The sequence below is a fragment of the Ruditapes philippinarum genome, unplaced genomic scaffold (genome assembly GCF_026571515.1).
Source record: "Ruditapes philippinarum isolate M1 unplaced genomic scaffold, ASM2657151v2 ctg2765_1_1_1_1, whole genome shotgun sequence".
NCBI lineage: Eukaryota > Metazoa > Mollusca > Bivalvia > Venerida > Veneridae > Ruditapes > Ruditapes philippinarum.
The window spans coordinates 245,558-270,990 of record NW_026859286.1 but is presented as its reverse complement, the minus strand read 5'-3'; the positions used below and the strand labels follow the sequence as shown (position 1 = coordinate 270,990).

The window sequence follows — 25,433 nt, the reverse complement described above, 5'->3', positions numbered from 1 at the left end:
ACAATAACGATTTATAATGGAACATCATGTGGTACAAATACAGTCAGTGCATTAGTTATATTTTACAAGGTGTGAAATAATAATTTAATAGAATAAGAAATTAAAACGTCACATACTTTCTTTGTAGTTTCGCTTTTATCAGATAATTGTTAATCCGTCCTTTATTTGGCTGACCCCGGGTATTCTCTATAAAGTCATTTTTTAACTTTCAAGTCGAGCCTTAATGTGTAAAATTTTACAAACGATAGACAGTTATGATAGTGATGACCGGTAAAAGATGGTCAAATAATGCCAAGGCTTAAATATAATAACTGTTATAAAAAGGTAAAACGACTACCCTTGGCCAGTCTTTTGTTTTAATGAATCGTTACCTATAAATTCCAGATGCAAAAATTTATAAAATTTCCGTGCGTCACATGGATTATTGATTATTTTTGCATGGAAAAAAATATACAAATAAACACCATTAATACAATAAAATATTAAGTTATTTGATTTTTACCGTTACACTCAGGTGGGCATAATGTCAGTTCAACAGCGGGTACGTCGTTGCAATTTTTTATAATAACGACAAAAATATTTTCCTCGAGTACTGCTCAGTGTTGTTTGTAATCGCAATTACAAATCTTAGATATGAAAAAAAGCATTCCATTTGATTCATTCCTTTAATTCAGACACAAACCATATTGTTTACCACTTTTTGTTAACAACTGTGTTATTGTGTGAAAACAAATTTGTTCTTAAAATAAAGTGTAACAATCAGTTAAACTACTTTTGGATATAAAATAAACTTGTTAAATCGTCGACCTTATGAAATTTAGAAATAAAGAAAGGAAGACGTTGTATTTAAGGTTTACTGGGGAAATTAGTTTTGATAAAAACTCAAAATTTAATTTGTCTCTAAATTAAAGCAATTTATATCTTAATTATAAATCACGTTGGTAGGAAATTAAAATTGTATGGTATTGTTATAGTTCGTTTATGTGACCATTATCTCGTATAACTTTAACTATTGTCATTATAAAAATTGATTTCGAATAACTGTGTCGATTGAAAATATGTCATGTATTTAAAATTGAATAGAAGTTACAGATCTTACTGTTTCGTATCAGTGTTAATTGAGAATAATTATCGATATGAAATATTGTGCGTCACTTCCTAAGGCATTGCTAGAGAAAATTGTGAACTACGGGGGTAAAAATCAAGAACAGCTTTCAAGGGACGCTGATCCAGATTACACCATGTCATTAAGAATTACCGACAAGGCACCAATGTTTGTGGGAACCGAACAAGATCGTGGAACCTCAAGATTGTTGAAAATAGAAATGTACTTGATTTTTCTCAATGCTTGCTGAATAAACAAATAAACAGGGGGAAAAGTTTCCGGTATATGTCCCTTTTCTGGAATCCTAGTGGATATTAATCACGCTTTATAATGGTGGTTTTTATCTGTCACATAAAAGGAATGATAAAATGATAACAATCCTATAACATTTTAAAAACAAATATGAATTCAACCATTTTTAGATTGTTAATTGAATTCTATGTGCGTGCGTTTGTTTCTGTGTTTGCCTCAATACAAGCTTCATTAAAACGGAATAATAATAAGAAATTAAAACTAAATTCGCGTTTTAATTGATATTCGTCACTAAATGAACGTTTATGTCAATATACGAGTAATATGTTTTACTTTAATCATGCGATTATTCTTGCGTTCATTGAACGCCGCCTTTCCTTGATGATCTTGTTTATCATATTAATTCTAAGTAATCCTTAATCACAATATGACATCTTAAAACTATAACCTTGAAAATAAAAGCTTTTTTCAGCAGTTTTGTAGTCAGTAAAAAGACAGATGTAAGAATTAGGGTAAATGAAAGAAATTCAGATAGGAAATAAGAGATGTTGTTTCCATTTCCTTCAATCAAAGAAAATTAGATTCAAAAAATAAAACCGGATAGAAATGTTATCTGCGTAAAGTAATATCTTACATGTATGATAAAGGATGGGAAACCACCTACAAGAAGCACATTGAAGTTAAAAACTTACTTATAATGTAGGAAAATTGATTAAAGTAAGCCATTAACCTTAAATTGTGCTTAATCAACTTAATTATTATCAGCAATTGCCACGTTTTTTCTTAAACTTCAGGATCAATGGACATATTTTTTTACAATTGTCTCTTTAGGTGTTGAAACATTAAATTACATGTACATGATACTTCGAGTTGGTTTCGTCAAGGGTAAATGCAGATTAAATAACTGTAACAGTTTCTTCTGACGGTTGAAATATACATGTAGATATATAAGATGTAATTCCTATCGGGTTCGTTATTCAATATGGCAAAGTGCATGCCCCTCAAAATATGATAAACAAGATCAACGAGGAAAGGCGGCGTTCAATGAACGCAACCCCCACATGACCCAGCAACAAGAACCAACGGCAAGGAGCCCAGGGGGACCCCAAACAAAAACAGGACAGGGCAAAGACAGAGCACGGACAGGTTAATCATTAAATGATAATTAATTTGTAACTGATTAGGAATTCAAAGAAAATAAAAATAGGCCCACAAAGGGGAAGGGGACAGGAGACCGGGGGAGGGGGTGGGGAGTAATCAAAGAATTAAAAACTAGAGGCAATGGGGAAGATACTTACCGTAGACGAGAAAACAACAAGGGACACAAGCAAAAGTGCCACCAAAACAGTATGAAACAACATAAGACATACATCTGAGGAACACAGTGGGGCGCCGCCTTGGAACGGTCAGCAGCATAATAATGACTGCTGGGGAGTTTAAACCGGTTAATGGTGCACCAAACCTCGCTCTTAGCCCCACCATGTTCCTATAAACGAGACAGTGTAAATAAAATGAATCCCCGCCAAGTGAAATTCTAACAGTTGTCATGGTTACAAAAGGTTAAATAAGTAAAACACTAAAATGATCATGTAGAAACATATAAAAGTAAACCCAATGACCATAACAAAAGTACTCAATGTCCTAAAGGAAGACAGAGCAACAAGAAAATCACCTACAAGGGCCCGACGAAGCAAGGCAGAAGACGAACATTAAGACAATTCAGTCCCAAAGGGCTTTACGAACTATCCATCATAGAGTCTCCCACTTGGTCCGTCAGATGCAATCAAAAGAGGAAAGCGTAGTGTCCAACTGTAAAAGGGTTGAACACTAAACATGCAGTATGTCTTAAAATAGTAGGGTCATAACCTCTTTTTAATAAAACGTTTAATGATTTTAGTAAAAACAGCAGAAAAATTACCATGACCCAAAATCTTATGAAGTTTGTAAATCACATCGCCATAAAAACCAGGCTGGCTAATCCCTTGTCGCAGAAGAGTTTTTAAATCACTATTGAATTTGGAAATTAAATCAAAAGTTACGATTGTAAAAATTTAGTAAAAATATTTCCGTAATTTATGATAGCGGTAGCCCTGTTTTAGAAGCTTGCTAGAAATAAGAATATTCCGCCCTTTGAAATCCTTTACGTTGATACAAGCTCTAGCGAATCTAATCAAGGGAGAAACATATACCCCGTAAGATGTTGCATGGGATACGTCTCCATCTTAATATGGATTATTAACTATACAAAAATCAAAGTCATCTCTTTCATCCTAGATTTTCGTGTGAATAGAATTGTTGCTGACAGTAATATGAAGATCCAAAAATGATGTACCATAATTGCAAGAGTTCGTTTCATTAAGTTTTAGTTCATGGGGATAAATAGCAGACACCATTTGATCAAAATAATAATAATCACAATAAAAATTTCATCAAGGTATCTGGAAGTATTTTCAAATGCTATTATAACATCTTGTTGTTTATCTTCAGAGAGACTCAACATAAAGTCTCTTTCATAGCAGTACAAAAACAAATCGGCGACCAGGGGTGCACAATAAGTACCCATAGGAATTCCTATGATCTGTTTAAATAGGGTATTACCAAACCTGACATAAATGTTGTCTAAAAGAAAAGAGAGTGCTCTACAAACTTCGTCACAGGTCCACATAGTATAATGTTTTACAATACCGTTAGTAAAAAAAGCTTTGTTAGAATTACATGCTAGAAAGGTAACTTTTTCCCGTGCAAAAGTTTTCTGAATTAGGGAAATTAGTTTATCATTGATTAATTTATGTGGCAAAGTTGTATAAAGTGTAGAAAAATCGTATGTACTGACAGTTGAAGCTTGAAAGTTCTTAATTTTGAATTCATCCAAGATTTCACTAGAATTTTTAATTGACCAAAAGAGATGTTTGCCTGTGTTTTCATAGACTTTATCACAATATCTAATTACATGTGTTTTAATGGCAGTCAAACAAGACGTCAATAAAATAGAAAGTTTACTTGTAGTGCAAGATGTAGAATTGGCAATGAATCTAGCTTTGTAAGGTTTTTTATGTAATTTAGGAATCCAATACATAATAGGAAGTTTAAGTTCTTTTTCATTAATTTGTACTTTAAGATTTGAAATATTAGTAATATGACTGTTTACAATGTCCTTTTCGGAGGCAGAGGTTTTAGAATACGCATTAGTACTATTAAGTTCCTTATGCAAAACGTTAATGTAATGGATTCGTCATACAATTATAATATTATTAGCCGCCTTGTCCGCTGGCACCAAAACAAATTTTGAATGAAAAGCTAGAATATCTTTCTTCAGATGTCTTAAAGTAAGTCTTGTTTTAGGTGGCAAAAGATGTTCATTTCCACGATAAAAATTAATACGTGAATCAATAATTTTAAAGATGTTACGTTTCCATGTAACTAGAGCATTACTATCCGCATTTTCACGGCGACACCATTTGACCGAAAAATCCTCTATAGATTCAGCAATCTGACCACGACAAGCATTAAAATCAATTTCAGAAGGAATTCTGTATTTAGGTCCTTTCAAGAATAAGTTACGAGTTCTTTTGTCTGCAATTATATCAAAATTACCAGTGATTATATGGCCAAAATCTGAATTACAGAATTTAGAAGTATTGCAGTCTCAAGTTGTTTGAGTATTAGACTGAATATCTAAGTCAGAAACCACTTTGTTGTAATTAAATATGATATTTCTAACAGGTTTCTTATATTTATAGCAAATAATTGGTATCTCGGTGTTTTTGAAGTATAAAGGAACTGAATTAGTGACACGTTTATCACGAAAAATACTTGGTAAATCGATGAAATCGATACCTTTATTAAGAAAGGTTACTTTTAGGAAATGCCTGTTGTGGTCAGAAGTGTTGTCGATATGAGGTCTTAAGACGTGCTGAGTATAACTTTGAATAAGATAAGCTGCTGTATATAAAGGATCTGTTTGAATAACTATATTATCTGCTTCCGCGTCTAAGATTTTCAGAGATGATAATGAAAGGGAAGTAAGACGTGATAACATTGCATGTTTACCAGAGTTCTTTAAGATAATATTTAAGTCGGTGACAGACAGGGTAATTTTAGATTTACGTTTGATGTTGCCATTTCTACGTACTCCGTGAGATCGGGATTTACGTTTACGAATATTCAGAATAGAAAATATATCAATGTTTGGATCTTTAGAGATGTTACCTTGTTGAAAAATATTGTCATTTAGGCCAAGTGGGAAAGGCGTTTGTAAGTTCTTGATCCATTTTAATTCTGCCAAGTATAATCAGTATAAACACATGACTTTTAAGCCGTCCGTTATCAGATTTTACTGTGTAATTGGTATAAATACTTTCTCATTTTATTTAAACTGAGAATCTTTTATTTATTTATTTTTGTGGTATTTCAACCGTCACATTAGCGATTCTTCTAATCTGTTTTATGTCGAATCTAAATGTCAATCTGACTTAAGTTATTTCTTGCATGTAGATCTGATTGGCACCGTATTTGTTTCGCCTTTATTGTGATTAGGATTTCCCGAGAAAGCTATTTTTAGCCATGGAATCAAAATTTGAAAGGACATAAGAAGTGACTTCCTATTGGTGCTCTAATGCTTAGAGTTAATAAGGATACTGATCTCAATGTCTTCCTGTATCATCCTGTACATATCGTTCAACGATTATATAAAATCAAACTTTAGGTTGCAATGATTGTAACTTGTTTATGATTTAATTCACTTTATTCACAATTCTTAATGGCAAATTGACATTTCAGCAAGAAAAACACATGTTTAGTTATAACCTCATTTTACACGATGTCCTGCACCATGAAAAATATATACATTCAACAAACATTAAAATAATCTAAAATATTCCGTTGCCCATATTTTTAAATACGTTTACGAGACAATATTTGATATCTGTTTTTTTTTTCATTACCACTATACATGTACATGTCATATTAACACTTACGAATTCAATGACAACACTCATAGTTTGTTCAGAAATTCGTCTTTATGTCTTGTAGTCATCTCAAACATGTACAATTAATGTGAATACTTCACAACAGGTTTCTCAAACGTTAAATTTACTTTTTTTATTTAATTTACAATGTATGTACATTTCAAAAAATATATATTCTTTTTAAAATACATGTATGTTTTGATCTTTTTAAATATGAACCATGTTAATCAATATAACCCTCATAAAATCTTCAGATAATATTTTGTGTTTTTTGTTGTTTTCTTTTTTTTTTGTGAACGATTGCAATGTTTCAAATAAATGTGAGGGAGAATATAAATCAGGTCGTGTCCAGAGTAACATCCTCTAGAAGCTTGAATCGTCAGAGGCATTTTCCTTCCGGAATGACACTGTCATTCTTCCGTTGTTAAAAGCTACCACCATGTACTTATTACTTGACACTTTGTTTTCTTTACTTTGGCAGTTTTTTGTTTTTTGTGTCATTTACATTTCCGCTGGAATTTTCTACATTTATGTATCTTGTACTCAATGATCGTGTAGTTCTGCTCTGTCTTCTGAATGCCAGCGTTTGGAATCTGCAATATAGCAGTTTTTTAAAACCTCTCCTGTACTTTTTGCTGAAGAAACAATAAATAATTGGATTCATGCCACAGTTCGACGCGCCTAACCATTGCGCGAACGGTAGGACAATTTCAAATAAAGTTTTTTGGTCACCCTCTGATAAATCCTCGGATTGAAAGTAAAACTTTAGGTATATTGCGTACAAAGGAAGCCACGAGAAAGCAAACAGAATCACAATTACTGCCAACATTTTTAAAACCTTCACTTTAGATTTGTAGATAATTAATCTTCCATTTGTTTGAACGCCAGGCGCGTTTCTTTTCCAGATCTTTACGGCAATTAGAATATAACATAGAAGAATCATAATTAGAGGTAACAAGTAACAAACACAAAACAAGGCTACGAGAAAATATCCTCTTTGAAGATCGAAATTTGGCCATAATTGGTGACACATCGGTACTTCGTGGAATTTTGGGTGCATGTACTTCTGATAGAAAACTAAGAGCGGGATCATTATTGAGCCGGCAAATATCCAAATAGAAGCTATTGTCGTCCGCGAAGCACATGTTGAAATTTTGGAATGTCGTGTGTAGCAAATTGCCAAGTATCTGAATATATCATTTCTTTATATTTGACATATCTGTACAAAGCGTTTTTTCTATGAATTATTTTATAAATAAGTTTTTTGTAAATGAAGTGAAATCTTGAATTATATTTCTTAAAAATTGAACATCAAATTAAAAGTTAAACATACTTATTGCAATATTGTTAAGAAATATATATTAAATTAGTTATATGTTATTTTGCTTCACACAGCAAACAGCAGAAAAGAAAATTGGAATAAAAAAGTAATGAAGATGATATTTTTTATATAAGTTATAATAAAGATTAATATTTATATATCAACGAATTCTCTACAGGAGTTCGCTCACATATTTCAGCAAGCTATTTTTTTTAGTTTAAAGATCATTTGATACTGATTTTATGATTTTGTTTTTTTCAAAAGATTTTATAGGAGAACCTTTACCTGTCAAACGCAAATTGCTGCCAGAGTATTTACTGATGCGCACTGAATGCTACACTTTGAACATATGGCGTGATTTTGCAGAGAAATGCACCGTATCGCCATCCTGAAAATATAGAGGAAATATATTTGAGGCATTATATTTAAAATGATTCTATCGTTTTAAACAATGCTTGAACAGTTTCTTGTAGGTCGAAATATATGAAAGGTGATTTAAATTCTGAAATATCAACGAAACGACGATATAAAGTAACATAACAATCCGTTTTCTTTGAAAAAACACCAAATTTTGGGGGGCTGTGTGTGTGTGCGTGCGCGCGCTGCGTATGTGATGGCGTGGGGCGGCTGGGTCTTTTTGGGGGGCAAAAATAAACCCCCGTCGTTCTTTTCAAAATATTTCAATTTTCTGAACAACAAATTTTTAAATTTTACTTCAAAAGCAAAGCACATACACTAAAATTTTAAAACAGACTTTTCTTTTTTGGTTTTTAAACAAAAAATATTCAAAACATCATAACTTTTAATTTTACAAATTTTAAGAATACAACTTCTTGAGAAAATAAAAAAATATTTTTTTTTATTTAAAGCTTAATTGTTCCCGATCCGTTTTTTTTTTTATGGGGTTTTAAAATGTGTCAGTTAAAAAAAAATTTGTTTATTTGTAATAATATTGGAATACTGTTTTTTCTTTAAAATTAATAGTATTCTTCGTAAACAATCTCAATACATAGCACAAACATTTGATTAATTAAACAAGATGTTAATACAATTGCACTGCGTAATCGAAAAGAAAAACATGAAAAAAAGGGTCCTGTCTTTTCCCGAAATAACATTTCCTTAAAAAAGAGTGCAATAAAGGAAGTAAAAAACAGGGAAAATATTTTTTCCAAGTTTTTAAAAAGATAATAAACGTCAGCAAAAAAAGTTTATCCGCCAAGAATCGTAAGTAAATAAAATTTTTGCAAGCATTACCATAGCAAGCTGTAATATTTCCATAATGAAACCATCAAGGAAAATTATAATAACAACCATTACTGATCAGTATGTTTTATTCATATCAGTCTGTTACTCCTCAGATTTGTAATAAAAATGTGCATAAGAATATCTTGCAATATTTAAAAGTTGATAGTTGCGATGTTGTATGAATCATTATAGCAATAGATTGTTCGTACACAAGTCAAAACTATAAATCACACTGTTCACACTGACACATTTGTGTATCTCACAATTTATTTTTCTATCTCATTGCTTTAGAAATATTTTTTTTTAATTTGAAATATTGGCTGACCATAGAGTACAGCCAGTACTGATATGAACAAATGTATATAATGCGAAGAAAAGATTGCTAATTTAGATTTCTGACCTTGCCATCGCAACTCAATGAATCCGGGAAATAATTCAAGAACCGGCTTCCAGATGAAATAAAGAAATCACGGTTTTATTGATTGACAACATTTTATCAATGATATAACTATGCTGTAAACAAACCCAAACACACATTTCTTTTAACTAACAGAACCGAATCAGGTGTAAATAACAAATGTCATATTGTTGTTTTAAAATGTATATACTGTATATATATTTTTGGCATAATACTATTTTGTTGATGATGAAAGAAGAAAAATAAAGACTTAATTTTCACATTAAATAACATAAATCATACCATTAATGTATTATAGCAGCTAGAAAACTGAACTATAAAGATAATTATGATTTTCTTTTATTTTCCAAACGACCTGGGGAAATGATAAGCAGTCTTTTAAGATGTTAACAACGCGAATAAAATGTTTCATACAAATCGTAATTTGAAATAATCAGCAAACATTAATAGAGTTATCTATTGCATTTATAATCTTATCTAAGATTGATCAGTATTTTATAGGTCGACTATTACGTCGGCGAATGTCAAATAAACCGAGATAAAATAATTATAGTTTGAAAAAAAAATAACTTTTTCGGAGATTGAAAAAGTTTCATACAAACCGGGTGACAAAAATGATAAGTTTTTTGATAACCAAAATCATTAAGATTTCCCAGCAAACAAAGATAAAAATTTTCCAACTTTTGGACGAAAACCCTATTTAACCAAAGAAATAAAAACGCAAAACAAAGATATTTTTCATGCAAAAAAACGCCACAAAAAAATTTGAGTAGAAACAGCTTTTCGGGTTTTTAAACAAACAAAAAAGGGGGATAGGATAAAGAAAGTCAAAAGTACAAATATGAAAGTTTTATTAACTACAAGATGTTTTGTATAGATGCATCTGGTGTAAGCTATGCACATTTGAAATATTACGAAACAAATAACAATTATTCCATTCATTCAATGTAACATTTTCATACTGTGAACGATTTCTAAAGAAAACGGTACAAACGCCTAAATATTCATACATCGTAATTATTTGTTATATTTCAGCTAGTGACATTAAATTGGACCTTTCGCTTTGACAAATTGGGCGTTATTCGAACTGATTTCCATAAATTGCCCTAAGATGAATGTCTCCTGTATATACAGAATGAGACATGTCATTTCTTATTCGACTCTTATTTCGTTTTTTTTTCTTATTGTAAGCTTTTATGTTCAAATCAATATTCGGCTCCAAATCGTTTTGTTTAACTTTTTGTGGGACTTTACCTCGCAGCAACACGTTTAAGGCCATGCTGCAAACTTCAAGCTTTAATGGTGGTGGAAGCCTCAGGTGCACCTCCTTGCATTACTTAAGACTCGAACCACCGACATTTCGTAGTTGACTGAATAGCTTTTTCAAATGAATTAAGAGTCTCTGGCAGTATTTCGAATCTACACCTGTGAGAGGCAAGTGGTTTGATGTCAACGACCGTTCAACCCGGCCACGGACGCCCCGGTTTGTATGACTGTATTTTGTTACGTTTACAAAACTGAATTTCTTAACCATGTTCATTTTATAAATATTTATGTTATTAGAAGTGAGCTATATCTATATTCCGAATCGTTACATTTAATTATATCACTTACAAGTACACTCTTATTATCTTATTATTATTATCATCATCGTTATGATGATGATGATGATGATGATGATGATGATGATGATGATAATAATAATAATTATTATGATTATTAGTATGGTTGTCAGTCCGAACGTTATTCTTTAGGTAAAATAAAGATTATTCTAGAAAAAAAAACAGAAGGGAAAGAGACACTTTTTTCTCCTTTTTTGTAGTGTATGTTGTTATTCTAATACTTACGAATATCTAAAATGGAATTTGTTTGGCTGTCTCATTGTATATACATGTATGTATAATATTTGTGAATAAAACAGAGAAAACAAAAGAAATCGACTTATTTTATACTTAATACTTTACAAATACAAAATACGGTATTGAGTTCTTTAATTGAATATGAGAGTTTGTTTCATATCAAATTAATATCATGATATCAATATCAAATCAATATCATATGATATCAAATCAATATCATATCAAATCAATATCATGTCATATCATATCAAATCAATATCATATCAAATCAAGAGCATATGATATCAAATCAATATCATATCAACTCAATATCATGTCATATCATATCTGTATCATATCAAATCAATATCATAAATATCAAATCAATATCATATCATATCAAATCAATATCATATCAAATCAATATCATATCAAATCAATATCATATCATATCATATCAAATCAATATCATATCAAATCAATATCATGTCATATCATATCAAAACGATCGGCCCTATTTTAAGATTAGGCAAAGTCTACGGTACTTTACATCATGTTTCATCAAAGAGAAAAAATAGAAAATCGACACGAAGTATAAATGTTAAATAATAGCAAATTGAAGAATATTCATTTAGTTATTTCATATAGATATTTTAGACTGATAATTTAAACCAAAAGTTCATTCAGTTATGTTAAATGTCATATCTATATTCAATCTTTTATCTCAAGTCCAATAGTTTACAATTAATTCTTTTTCGTTTAAAGAATGCAGAATAAATAATAAAACGCGTATATACAGTGCTTAAAAATGTACTACTCTGTTTATTCAAATTTAATGAAATAACATACAGATAAAGTGCATGAATTTTTTATATATTAAATTGTTAAATAAAATGCATAGTTGTAAATGAGACAGATTCAGGAGCTCGTTCTTATATTTGGGAATTTTAGACCAGTCTTATGCGTGATTTGATATACATGTGAAGGGCGTGTTTTAGATCAAATTATTTTTCGATTTCTATACAGGCATACATTAATAAAACATAAATAAATTAGTGCTAATTAGTTTGGAAATAAAAATGTTGTAACAACATAATACATTTTTAATGATGCTGATCTCACCTGAGTAAATATTGCCCAGCAGGGTGAATGGTACACAGAACACGGCAATGATAATATCTGCTACTGACATGTTCAGTATGAAATAATTAGTTACATTCCTCATGCTTGGATCTTTATAAATCACAGCTATGACGAAGCTGTTACCAATTAATCCGATTACAAACACAAGAACATACGATACACAATACACTATTATCATATGTTCAGGCTGTTTTATTAAAGGGACATCTACAACCGTAACATTATCAATCACATCATGTTGAGACATTGTCGAAGTTTCAATCACTCTTTGATTAATGTACGTACTAAGATATCCAACACTACTATTATCATGTACATCCATAGTCTCTTCAATCATTTCCACGACAACATATCACAATAAAAATCCTTCCTCGCTCACTTTCTGATACTTACATTTACTAGATTATAGGAAAACTGTTTCACACAAAACAAGCTCACTGTCTCACAAACTCTCTCTCCCTCTCTCTTTTGTAGCATTAGCTTTTAAAAGATTACCAATCAGAGAAATGATACCGGAAATTAACTTCTGCAAACATTTCAATTCATTTTTTTTTCAATTTATCTAAAAAATTGTTAATCTAAATGTTTAATGTTGACAAAAGGCACTTTTTGACAACGTTCTGTATTAATTAAAAATATGGAAACTTGATCCTTTTATCCAACTTTCAAGGTTGGTAAAAACTATAAATTAAATAAGTATAATATCAGTATATGGACAAAACGGAAATTGAAATAAAAAGTTCAGCATTTACTATTGAGACTGGTATAGCAATGCGCAATGACTTTGTTTTAATGTACATCTATCATATCTATATTAAAACGTTGTTTGGATAAAAGAAAAAGTAAATAAATGACAAAGGTACATAACAAAATTAATGTTTTAGTTCGGATTCTACCAGTAATACTTATTTAAGTTGCAGCTATCTTTACATGATATTTTTACAAAACATAACAATGCATTATCATATCTGGTATAAACGATATATTCCAATTTAACAGCAAAGGTCTGGTGATGCAAAGGTTTCATATGCCTGTTGTTATAGCATGTAATGTCATGTTAATATCATGTTTACACTTGAACAAATTCATTCAACAGAAATAATCATTTGAAATGGACTTCGTCGTTTCAATAATATCTCTCAATTGAAGTTTATTGGGACCGCAAAGTTTATTGATTGTAAAGTTTTATTCAGAACACGTAATACCACTAAAACTGCTGCGAGACGATAAGTGTTGTTATCAATGTCCTCGAGCATCTTAGTTCTAAAATAGTTAAAAATAGATGCTGAGGCAATGTACCAATTTGTAACAGCCTTCACCTTAGCTGATACATGTACAGCACAAGCATATAAAGAATAAAATAATACAATAATGGCAGATAATAATGAGAAATATATAAGTTGTATTCTTTAAATACATTAATAGTGTTCCGTTTGTCAAAACGCTGAAAAGTGAATCGTGATTAATTTTATTAAAATTAAAAGACCATTTATGACAGGTAACAAGTGTTTTATTGCGTCATTATGCCGTACGACGACTTGCTAACGTTACATCTGTAAGATATTGATATATGTATCTATCACATATAAACTATATACATTTATAGAGAGTGTTATTTTCCATGTTAGTTATATGGTGTATACTTCTTTGTTCAGAGGCTTAAGACATCGGCGGTGTTTGATGTATATTTACCAGTCCTAACTAGAAGTACTAACTTGGAGTAAAGTCATTAAAATGAAGGTCTGTAAAACGAGAGGTACCTGACTCATTTGTAAACAAAAGAAACCCGTGCACTGTAAAACATATGCACGAGTTTATCGTGCCTTTTGTGGCTTATCGGTTTTGTTACAACCTATGCATACAAAATGTACGTGTACATGAAGTTAAGCTTGACTGTTGAAACAAATTAAGAAGCACATCTTGGAAGTTTTATCTTAAACTGAAATACAACCAATGGAAAAGCGTTGAAACTTCAGTAAGGCTACGTTTAACTTAGGCGGAAGTTATGGGCGATGAAAGGTATGCTATATCAGAAAGGTAGAAGACATTGGTAAAAAATGCAGTTTGTAAATCGCGATGCATTTTCAAGCGGCTTCATGGAATGGGCTGGCATGTCCTCTAAAAGGAAAACGAAGACTCGCATCATCGATACAAAGGCAATGAAAGACGAGTAGCGCAAACTTGGCCAGGAAACAATAAATCTGGCCGAAGCATTGTAGGATGATGGGTCTCATATTGACCATTTAATACAATAAATGAGGTTTAGCTAAGTATTGGTTGAAATATTTTTGTTGAAAAATAAGTCAGGCACCTCAAAAATAATGAATAACTACTTTGATAGTATGAAGTATTTGACATATACGCGAAAGGAAAACGCCAAGACGATGTCATATTAATTGCACTTGTGCCTTATTACATGAATAAAACCGTCGTGTAATAAATAATCAAATAAAATTCATTATTTGACCGAACAAATTAATCAGGTCAACTTTCCTATCAAGTGTTATCTACTTTTAGCATCCCGCTGGACAACATTTTAGATTTCATCCGATGACATACTGAACTGCAATCAGAATGTCTTCAAAAACATAAATTGTTCATGTAATTTGGGCATTGTCTGTCATTCTACCAATCGAAACTGAAAACTTTTATATTTACGTCATAAATATCTTGAAACAGCATAGTAATTACCGTTTTATACAAGTGATTATTCACAAAGACACGCTATTTTGTGAAATATTTGAACAGAGACAAAATAGAAATTGTCGCGAAATATTTTACTGCTGTTTCACATGCAATGTTTCATAAAAAATCTGCTATAACTAAATCTTTATGCCAGCTTATTATACACCAAATAAGTAAAATTTGTAATAAAAATGTATGGAGACCAATGACTTTTAAGAAGTAAGAATGTAATCATTAGTTTTTTGTTGTTGTTGTTTGTTTTTGTGTGGGGGCGTTTTCTTTGCTTATTTTTATTTTTACGTTTTGTAAAATCGTCAGTAATTAACTTATCAACAAGTTTTGTGGAATACGTAATGAATAAACTATTTTGTATAATGGTTCTACCGATAAATGCAAATTACATTCAATATTATTCATATATACCTATGACTTTTCTTTTACTCATGTTTCTAAACTACTGGGTTCATTTTGAGTGACGTTTGAAAAACTATGGCCAGTAACATATCAAGCGTTTGGCCTAAATAATCAACTTTAAATTAATACTGGTTAACTTGTACTGGAAAATTTAATTCGGCAAGCAATGTTGGATTTATAAGAGGCATATTTCAAATCATGTTGACATTCAATATTCGATTAGTCATGGTTTCATTACTGCCTCAAATCAATAATATTGACAAATCGAATGTGTCAGTTGATTTTAAAAACATTAACCTTTATATCATGATATTCAAAAGTGATTTGACGTTAACTGATGGTTAACAAATCAACAATTAAACACTAAAATTAACTTAAATTAAACATACAAAGCACTATTTTTCAAAATATAAAAAAACCGTTTTAATATATTTCTTACAATGTCTGAAATTCTATACTTATTAGAAATAAATCAACTTATAGCAAGCTAGCTTTGCTTTGTCATACAACATATTAAAGCGCACACAACTTATGCTACAAAACAAATGCATTTAGCCGACTCATGTTCATAAAGCATCTCATATTTGATCTTTTAACGGCTTACAACTTTACAAAAAAGCACACGCTCCTTCAAATCCATTACAGTTGTTATCATTGTCATGTAACGGTTATCTTCGAGTGCCGTTGCTTCTTTAAATAGAGCTGTGTTCTTGTGTAAACAAAGTGTTACTATTTACGAAATTTATTTAATAAACAAGGGCAATTTTTTTAGTAATGGATCTTGCAAAAAAGAACTGTGTATCAAACAGATCTTACAAATGATCAGTGTTAAATTGACAACATTACAGACATGTAATATCTTGTATCGTTACACAACTTTGCTTGTGTTTTTCCCGCTTACCTTATATTGAATGTTTCGATTCTAGAATATTCAATTGTTTGATCATTTTTAATTTCGAAATATAAAATACGCGATTGTAATTTAAAAAAGTATGATATATGTGTGAATTTGTTCTTTGAAGAAATAAATATGGACTGAGCACAATTATTGTTATATGGCTAACTGGTTTGGCCTTTAAATCATATCCTTATAATTGAAAAGGTTGACAATAGATCAGTTTGATACATAGATATGTCTAAAATAATTTCATTTAATATCTATGAAACAAGGTTCGATATTATAACTTTCCATATTAAACAGTTTAATTAAAAATCAAAACATAAGTTTTTTAAAATTATATTTTAGATAAAGTCTTGTTATCAAATTCGTTAAATACTGGTATCTATATATCCAATCAATTCCACAACAAAAACTGTTATGCATATAGAATTAAATATTTGAAAACTACAGCTCTGCACACAAGGTTTTCAGTTTCAATTGGTCATTTGTATTTCAAGTATTCATATATTTCATAACAAAGACAAAATAATAAGATTTACATGCCTAAGGTTTTCTTACATCTAAATGAATTATCTTTAACTTTTTCAGGTTTTAGAAGATTGAACTGAAGAGAATCAAACATATAAATTGTTGAAGCCAATCCGTTACAAACTAAACTGGGAATGTGTCATGATGATGCAAACATAGTAAAAATAAGTATACTTAAACATGATCTGAATTCGACACCAATTTATGTAAACAGTAAAGCAAAGATTATGTCAAAATGATTTCAAAAATAAAAATCTAAAAGATTCTCTTTTAGCATTTCTGTGTAAATTGATTCCAAATTGAGATAATGTTTCTTTTTTCTATTATCTTTTTAAAAGTTATGCGACATGAGCGTTTGAAGCCATATTGCTATTTCATGTAAGTTCATAATAGTGTGTTGCCAAGCTGAATTCAGTTGAAATGCAATCTTAGTGTTTTATACAAATACTTAAACAAGATCTCGGAAATGCTTGATTCTTTATCACACTGACACAATAATATTATGAACAGGTAATGGACAAGTAATGTAGAATAATGAGAAACCGCTCACTTTTGATTAATATATCACAAACTAAAGTATTCTATAACTGTGTTATCACATAATTGACATAGAGATAGAAAATGATAGTGATATACAAATTGTGTCTGTATAAAAATATAATGTAAATATTTATGCAGAAAGAACGCTCGATTACCTGTTACAGCATCAAATATCTACTTTATTTACCTGATTCCACCTAACGCAATTAGCTGGAGGTAAATCTAAGTCTTATACTGTTTTTTTACAAATCTCATATACATCATTTAAATATATAATACGCTCAAATTTGTTTTTAGAAAATATTGTAGGTGCTACATAGTCGTTTGTAAACATAAAATAAACATGTTTGACTTCACACAAAGTAGATATGTTATGTTTAAGTTCTGCACACTAGGCTATCACAATACGATGTGTCATAAGAAAAAAAAAACCTTGGCAGTGTTATACGAAAGGACCAATTTTACATGTCCCGTAATAGGAAACGCATGCAGCTTCCCATGTATAGTTTATTCATCCATTTATTCCAATTAGTCATATTCAGTAAGAATTACATAGATTTCAATAAATTTCTATGGACAAAACATCTTGCTCAAGGATACGCATAGTGCATCTTTTATGTATTCTTAATATTCTTTGCTACCCATCTACTAATTCATCATTTTTCCACACTATGTATGATACTGCATATGCCTATGAACGTACCACTGTATAATAACTGCAAAACACATTTTTAAAAGGTCAATTGTTATGTAAAGCTTAAACTGATCATCAAATGTGTACATCAAATTTAATAATGTGACATTAATTATGTTATTACACCATTATAAAGTATATTAATTCGTAAGACAAAATATCAATGAAAAAAAACCTTGATTCGCTAAAAGTGCATACTTCTGTTTGATCTGTTACACTATTCTGAATATTTAACGGTTAATGTCGAACAGTACATAAGGCTAAGATCATATATTTTTAAATATTTATTAGTATGCAGCCGTGCATTGCGTAGTGATATCACCCTTTTCCCTAATGTCATTCAGTGTTCCTTATATTGCTCTTATTATTTAAAAAGTCAAAACACTTCTTCTGCCTTATTAAGCTAAACGACAAGTCTGAATTAAATCCTAACCTAAAAATGTGATCTGAAACACTTCCAGATTATATATCATTATTACTGACATTTTAATTATTGACAAAAACGTCAATTACTCCTGCATCATAAACAATTTGATATATAGGGAATAACATAATAATGAAACACAACAGTAATGGTGGTAACATAATTTTGATAACTAAATAACAAAAATGGTGTTTCATAACTACTAAATTAATGAGAGTATGTATAGTTTGTATTCCAAATTGTACACTTATTTCAATAGGCAATAAAAGTACACTTATTTGAAACGGTAATCAAAGTATCACGTTAAAAATACCAGGATAATTATGCTACGAGTTTTCGTAATTGATACTTAACAAAGTTATGATGAAGTGCTGGTATTACATAATTAACATAGCGAATAGAAGTGTAAGTGTTAAACAATAAATGTAAGTAGAAAAAATGATCTTGGCAGGTGTAAGGAAGCTGCCAGATTTACCTCTGATTTTCAGTATACATCTGCTAGCTCTGTCTGTTTTCTCTAGAGATGTTTGATATAACATCCCTTAAAACATAAACAATAAATCAAGATCACTAATTGAATTAAAAGAAAATAAATACTGCGTGATTCATATAGATATCTCAATTGTCCGATTTTATTTCAGGATATATTGTCTGCTGTGGACATATATACAAGATTGTTTATGATATGTTTGTGAACGAAAATACATACTGTTTCAAACAATTCAACTGCATATTAATTACATTTGTTGAATATGTAAAAGAATAATACATTGTTTTTGCGGAGAAGTATTTAAAAGATTTAACTACTCTAATTTTAGTACCTCAGATTTAATATTACAAACGACAATCAGCCAACGAATCTGTTTCAACACATTTAATTTAGTAAAGTCATCAACATAAGTAGGGTCAACAGAAGTAAAGTCGTTAGTCATATAAGTGCCGAATTATATATTATTACAATTGTTTTACTAATTTACATTTACACACATCTGTTACCTCTTTTCGTATTGTAAACAAAATGCTTGCAGAATAGAAATGTGAGGAACAGTTTTTGCCGACAGCATGTCATATTACATTTAATTACATAATTATTACAATAGTAATATCGTTATCAGCGTTTTTCCTACAGTGCTTGATAAAGTAAAACCGGTAATTGACAATTTACCCGCTATAGGTATAAGAGAGATTACTACAGTTTACCAGAATTTTATTTTTCAACAATCACACAGTTATGTTTACTATAATGTTTTCCAATACGCATTAGACAGAATGTTGGAGTTGTTTCCACTTAAAACATTCTAAAAATAACTTGTTTGCGGTCAGTTGTTAATTTTATAAACTAAAAATACATACGCAAAGGCATAAACATTTGTTTTAATTTTTTTAATTACATTGTATTTCGATTTTTTTATGTTGGACTTTTACTGTAAATGAACGTTTCTTACAAACTTTAAAACGGCAACCAAATCATTTTCTGGAAAATAACAATGTTGGACAATCGACAATTTTTTACCTTTTCTTTGATATACATGTTACTACAGGACTTTATGCAAAAGAATTTTCACGCGATTCATATGCTTCTTTTATTCATATTATTGTTAGTCTTTTCGCATTTTTTTATAATATATCATTTCATACCAAACAAACTGTAAGGCGTCATGATTATTCAATATTTGCATGAACTGAGAAATTCATTGAGTGAATCTTTCATGGAATAGAAAACCACGAACAATGAAGAATAAATAACAAGATTCTGCACATTTTCCCCAGTGTTGTCAGACATCAAGATGCAAATAATGACAGCCTTTAATTGAATAGACTGAATTTCCTCCTCAATCATATACGAGCATGAAAAATGAATAGAAATTACTGTTTTATATAAGATATTATTCCTACTGGGACAGCTTTTGTAAAAGATTGCATATGAAATTCTTATAAATCAAAAGCAGGGACTATATCTTTATTATCCACATCCTACGTATCTTGGAGATTATAAATATCCATGTCTTGTCTTTTTATACTTACTTTATCTTGACTTGTTATGGATTACTACAGTTTTCAGAACGTTTTAGTATTGTATAAATGAATAGAAAAAATGAATGTGTATCTCACAAGATTATAAGCATAAAAATGACATACTTTTCAGATCTACATATAACATCAGAATTGTAAGTGTTGAAAAAGTCATTTCTTACCAAGGTGTAAAATATATACATGGTTATATTTGATTTACGGCTGCAGGTTGTTCGAACGTTGTAAATGTAACACAATATCAGCTTATATAACAATATATCAGCCAATGTAAAAGGGGTTGTTTAAGGGGTTCTTTATTTATTAACTACTTCGCAATAAGGCTGTCGAAGCAGGTGATCCATTCATTATAAATCACCCATCATATTAAACATTCGTAATAGTTATAAATATGAAGTATATATACTATTTTAACAATAAAACAGCCAATAGCAGACAAAAACTTTAAGATAAAATCAAGTTTTTATGAACAAGAAGAAATTACCTAATTTCCCAAATCATTATTTTACTGAATCACATGAATGTGTTTACGCGGTAATTGTAATTTTATTTCTACTTCCGCGGTTTGCGTTCAAATAATATCGGCCGTTTATGGACATGTTTATTGGTTTTAAATTGCCATGTAGCGTGCAAAAGTATTTTCTTTCACATCACTTGAATGCGCCGTTAGTGTTTGTTGACACTGATTACTCAATAAATCTTTTGTAATGTTTTATTTGTTATTTCCAATCTAATGATGTTGAAACAATATTTATAAGTATGAAATGTAACGTTAATGATTCAACTGCAACAGAAACAAAAAGAATATTGTAACACCTATTAACCAACTAATTTAAAGCAGTATATCAAAAGAATAATCAAAAGAGCATGTTCCATATGTCACATCTTAATTAACCTGATGTCAAAACGAATATGGCGACGATAAAGACTAATTCAAAACTTTATTCATATGCGCAGAAGCACTTTTTAAATAGGATTTAAGTTTTCTACGTCTAACAAGGACAAATATGATTATACCGAATAAAATCAAACTATATTTTTTTCATTTGTTGCCGTTTTGTGAATAAAGTAAATCCTAATTCAACGGAAATGGTCTATTGAACTCATGGAGTTATAACATAAAACCAAATTAAATACTAAAGAGGTGAAACAATCAAACAATTAATGTGGCTCAATTACGACTTCAAAAGAATAATAATAATAATAATAATAATAATAATAATAGTAGTAATAACAATAATAATAAAATATTGCATAAACGAGAGAATTCTAGTTATTTACAGATGATGAAAAATTAATCATGCATATTATTTTCACATTTATTAAAAAAAAGCTTTCGTTTGAAAAAGAGATGAAAATGATGTGTAATGTGCAACTCGCTACAATCTTCATCATGCCTTTGGTTCTAATATGCATCCTGAACCATTTAGATTATATTGTTTAACTTTACGGTTAAAGGTACTTTAATCACTACAATAAAAGTTAACTAATTACCACGATCTTTATAATGACTGATACATTGTGTTATGTGATACAAAAGTAATTTAACAGGTGCTACGATTTCATTGTCATGACACCTCTTAAAATTACTTGTCTAGATATATTTGATTACACGACTCATTACTTGCGTTATTAGATTATCTACAGTGAATGGGATATTAACAAGCTTAATTAACAGAATGCCTCGCTTAATTGATATAGCATCAACTGCGGTGCCAAATCATGTGTAAGAGCGCCACTTTACAATGCATTTTCATTTCACAGTCTATATTAATTACTGCCGAGACATCTGACTTTTTTCATAGACTTTCATCAGAATTAAAAGAAGATATCTGGAAACTTATAAACGAAGACATGATGCAAAAGAATTTTATTGATTTATAAGAAAAGAAAATAATGTGTAAATTCATTAAAGATAATATTTGAATATTGATTGATGATCATAATTAAACGAACTAGTAAAATGTATAAGCAACAAATATTTCCAATTTTATGTAACCATCCCTGGAATGTTTACTAATTTTATAAGTATCTATACTATGCCTAAAATTTTATTGTCCTAAACAAACGTGTTTGCTCTATGTAAATGTAATACAGTACTATGAAAGTCTTTTATAGTTTTATAAATAAACATTATTGAATAATAACGTGTGACTGGTAGAAACCATTTTAATAAGAATCTTTGAAATGTTTGTCTTTTTCATATTATTATTAATCTGTTTTCTATCAATGTTTCTCTTGATATTTGTTTTTTAAGGCAATATAACATATCAATTTCTTTTCAATATGATACAAAATGCAAAACAGAATGATTAATTAAGATTATATAATAAAGTTCATACCAGTGAATAGATTAGTCAGTAAAGTGATTGGTACCACCATTAACGCAACAAGTATATCCGCCACTGCTAAATTCAGAATAAAATAATTTGTAACATTCCTCATACTTGGTTCTTTTATTATCACAGCTATGACAAAAATATTCCCAATTAATCCACAAATAAACACTAATCCGTATGCAATTGAATACACGGCAATTAAATGAGCCGGTTGTTTTAACAAAGCGATCTCGGACGATTCATAAAACGTACTATTTTCATCATATTCATAATAAGAAACTGATGATGTTTCCATACTTGTGTTCCCTAAATAACCTGCACTATGGTTAATATCCATAACATGTTCTGTTGCATTAACAAAATAATCCAAGTTTAATTCATTTTCTTGATAAGTTTTATTTAAACTATCATTGATACTAGCCATTGTATTCCATTCAGTAAACACAAGTTGAGTAGCCCACTCGCGGTTCTACTATTGAGTTAGTAATAATCGCTGTAAGGCGGTTTCTCAAACAAGTAATTATTCAAATATTGTTAAGGTAGCGATGGTGCTGCGTAGCTCATCGATTAATATAATGTTTAAACATATAAAGTAACAATATAAAACAGCATGATTGTTTTATTAATGCTGATAATCAATCAACGATACGTTCGAATAAAAAATATTAACTGTTTGAGTTTATTTTCTTAACGACCAATTATGCCCCAAAAGTACATTTATTTCTTTTTTTAAAAAGCTTCTTATTTCTGGTGTATTTTATAGTTTTCAAAACATAACTCATTACCCTATTATTTTTTTATATTTCTTATGTGGCAATTAATACAATTAATATAGTGATTACGTTTTTTTGTATGGAAGTGAAACTACAACTGTGTTTAAATGCTGTTCCTTTTGTGAAATGTAAATTCACATTACATGCTATGTTTTAGAAAACAATCATCTAACATTTTTTTTAAATATTATAAAGCTAATATTTGCACTTTGTTAAAGAAGTAAAATTGTATTTGTTTCTGTTAAATAATGGGCCTTTAATAAACTAAGATGAACCATTCTAGTTTTTCTTTTCGGGGTATCACTTTGCTCGGAGGTATCAGTTGATGAGAACAATCTTAGTAATAAATTGATGATTAATGTCAGGAAGAATGAAAAACTTAACATGTTAAGATTTATCATTACGATTTAGCATTCATTGAACGCCGCCTTTCCTTGTTGATCTTGTTTTTCATATTTTAGAAAATAGACTTATCTGCTTCATTTTGAAACATTTTTTATAAAACAAATACATATAGTTGCTATTACTATAATTATTGTTATGGTATGTTTGACATGTAGTAAAGATACGAAATCTAGCATAGAAAGAATGGTTTCTTTCTTTAAAGCAAGGTTTTACATAATCGGACATAAATCAGCAAGCTAACTGATTTATTTCTGAAGGGGCTTACCTTTGCGAACGATCAGCTTATGTCGGATATAAATTGTTTTATCGTCGGCATTTTAATGGCTTTGTTGGACAAGCTAATAGTCGTTATCCTCTTCTACTGTTTTTTTAAGCTCAAGGTTTTGTTAAGTCAAATATCATGTATACAGACAGATTCAGGGTTTTTATTTATTTCGAGCTTTTGCACTTTATTGTATTATATTTAGATAGGGTAATAAAAATAAATACTTTCCATTTTCTATAGACTTTAATTAAAGCAATTATGCATTACCGATTTTAAGAAATAAGCAATGCTATTTTATTTATTTATTTATTTAATAATATTTAATTTTTTTTTGAAAATAAGCTACGTCAAGTCGTGCCTTTTTTGTCTATTTTTTTTAAATTTCAAATATCACTAATGTACAGATCTAAGAGTATGTATCCAAAATTACATTCATATATAACTATGATCTATTTAGTATTTCAAAGTATGACTTTAGTTAAGAAACAATAGGTTTTCTTTCTTAAGTACAATATTGGCAGAATTACTTCAATTTTGAAATAAATGAGAGATTCCAGGTTTTAAAGGAATTTATAGTTTATTTTTCTCAAATTGATCTATTTTGGCGCCTAGATCATTATGCTTATTTTTGTTAAAAAAAACTTAACAGTAGTTTTCACAAATTATGTATATAGAAACAGACATCACGATTCAACTCTCAACAGCGTTTGTCAGTACACAAATAGAGCGTATTAAACAAGCTGAAAATAGAGAAAACAGTCGTAGAAATAGAAAAACACAACAACAGGAATATTCTTAGCGTTTCATTGTTAATGAATAATAAGTAAATAGCCACTTTACTGAAACTTAATCAATATTAATAGTCGATTTTTAACATGTGAAATACACCAGTAACTCGTACAAATAATAGTATTAAACTGTTAATTCTTAAAGATATATATAAGAAGAAATAGAAAAATGGTAATAAAAAGAGAGCCCATATCAACAACATTAAAAATGTTGCAGATCGATTTGACTAAATATGTTTGATAAATGCAAGCTATCGATTACCATTTCTCCATCTCCAGTGACAAGTTACACAACGTTTATTCATATAATTTTTGAAGAAAAAAAACCCTTAACAGCCCATGATGAAGAGATATTAA

The 25,433-nt window shown here is 29.8% G+C and overlaps 2 protein-coding genes across 3 annotated transcripts in view; both read right to left on the bottom strand.

The window, feature by feature from the left end:
- LOC132755951 (neuropeptide SIFamide receptor-like) overlaps positions 1-25,433 on the bottom strand; it is a 66,293-nt gene that overhangs the window by 10,282 nt on the left and 30,578 nt on the right. The window contains exon 1 of one of the 2 annotated variants that reach the window (XM_060746893.1): positions 12,269-12,675. The exons of the other annotated variant lie outside the window; for it this stretch is intronic. Coding sequence (XP_060602876.1) covers positions 12,269-12,626 — 358 coding nt within the window. The 5' untranslated portion in view covers positions 12,627-12,675. Of the gene's footprint in view, positions 1-12,268; positions 12,676-25,433 lie in introns of those variants that run through there. 2 annotated transcript variants of the gene reach the window in all.
- Positions 7,943-23,395, bottom strand: LOC132755952 (neuropeptide SIFamide receptor-like). The gene is made up of 2 exons (XM_060746894.1): positions 22,849-23,395; positions 7,943-8,033 (listed from the first exon to the last, which is right to left on the bottom strand). Exons 1-2 carry the CDS (start codon positions 23,267-23,269, stop codon positions 7,960-7,962), a joined length of 495 nt encoding a protein of 164 aa, XP_060602877.1. The 5' UTR covers positions 23,270-23,395; the 3' UTR covers positions 7,943-7,959.

Coding starts and splice junctions, on each gene's coding strand:
- LOC132755952 (XM_060746894.1), bottom strand. CDS start 23,269: ATGGCTAGTATCAATGATAGTTTAAATAAAACTTATCAAGAAAATGAA. Junction 8,034..22,848: donor ACTGACTAATCTATTCACTG/GTATGAACTTTA, acceptor CTATATTTTCAG/GATGGCGATACGGTGCATTT.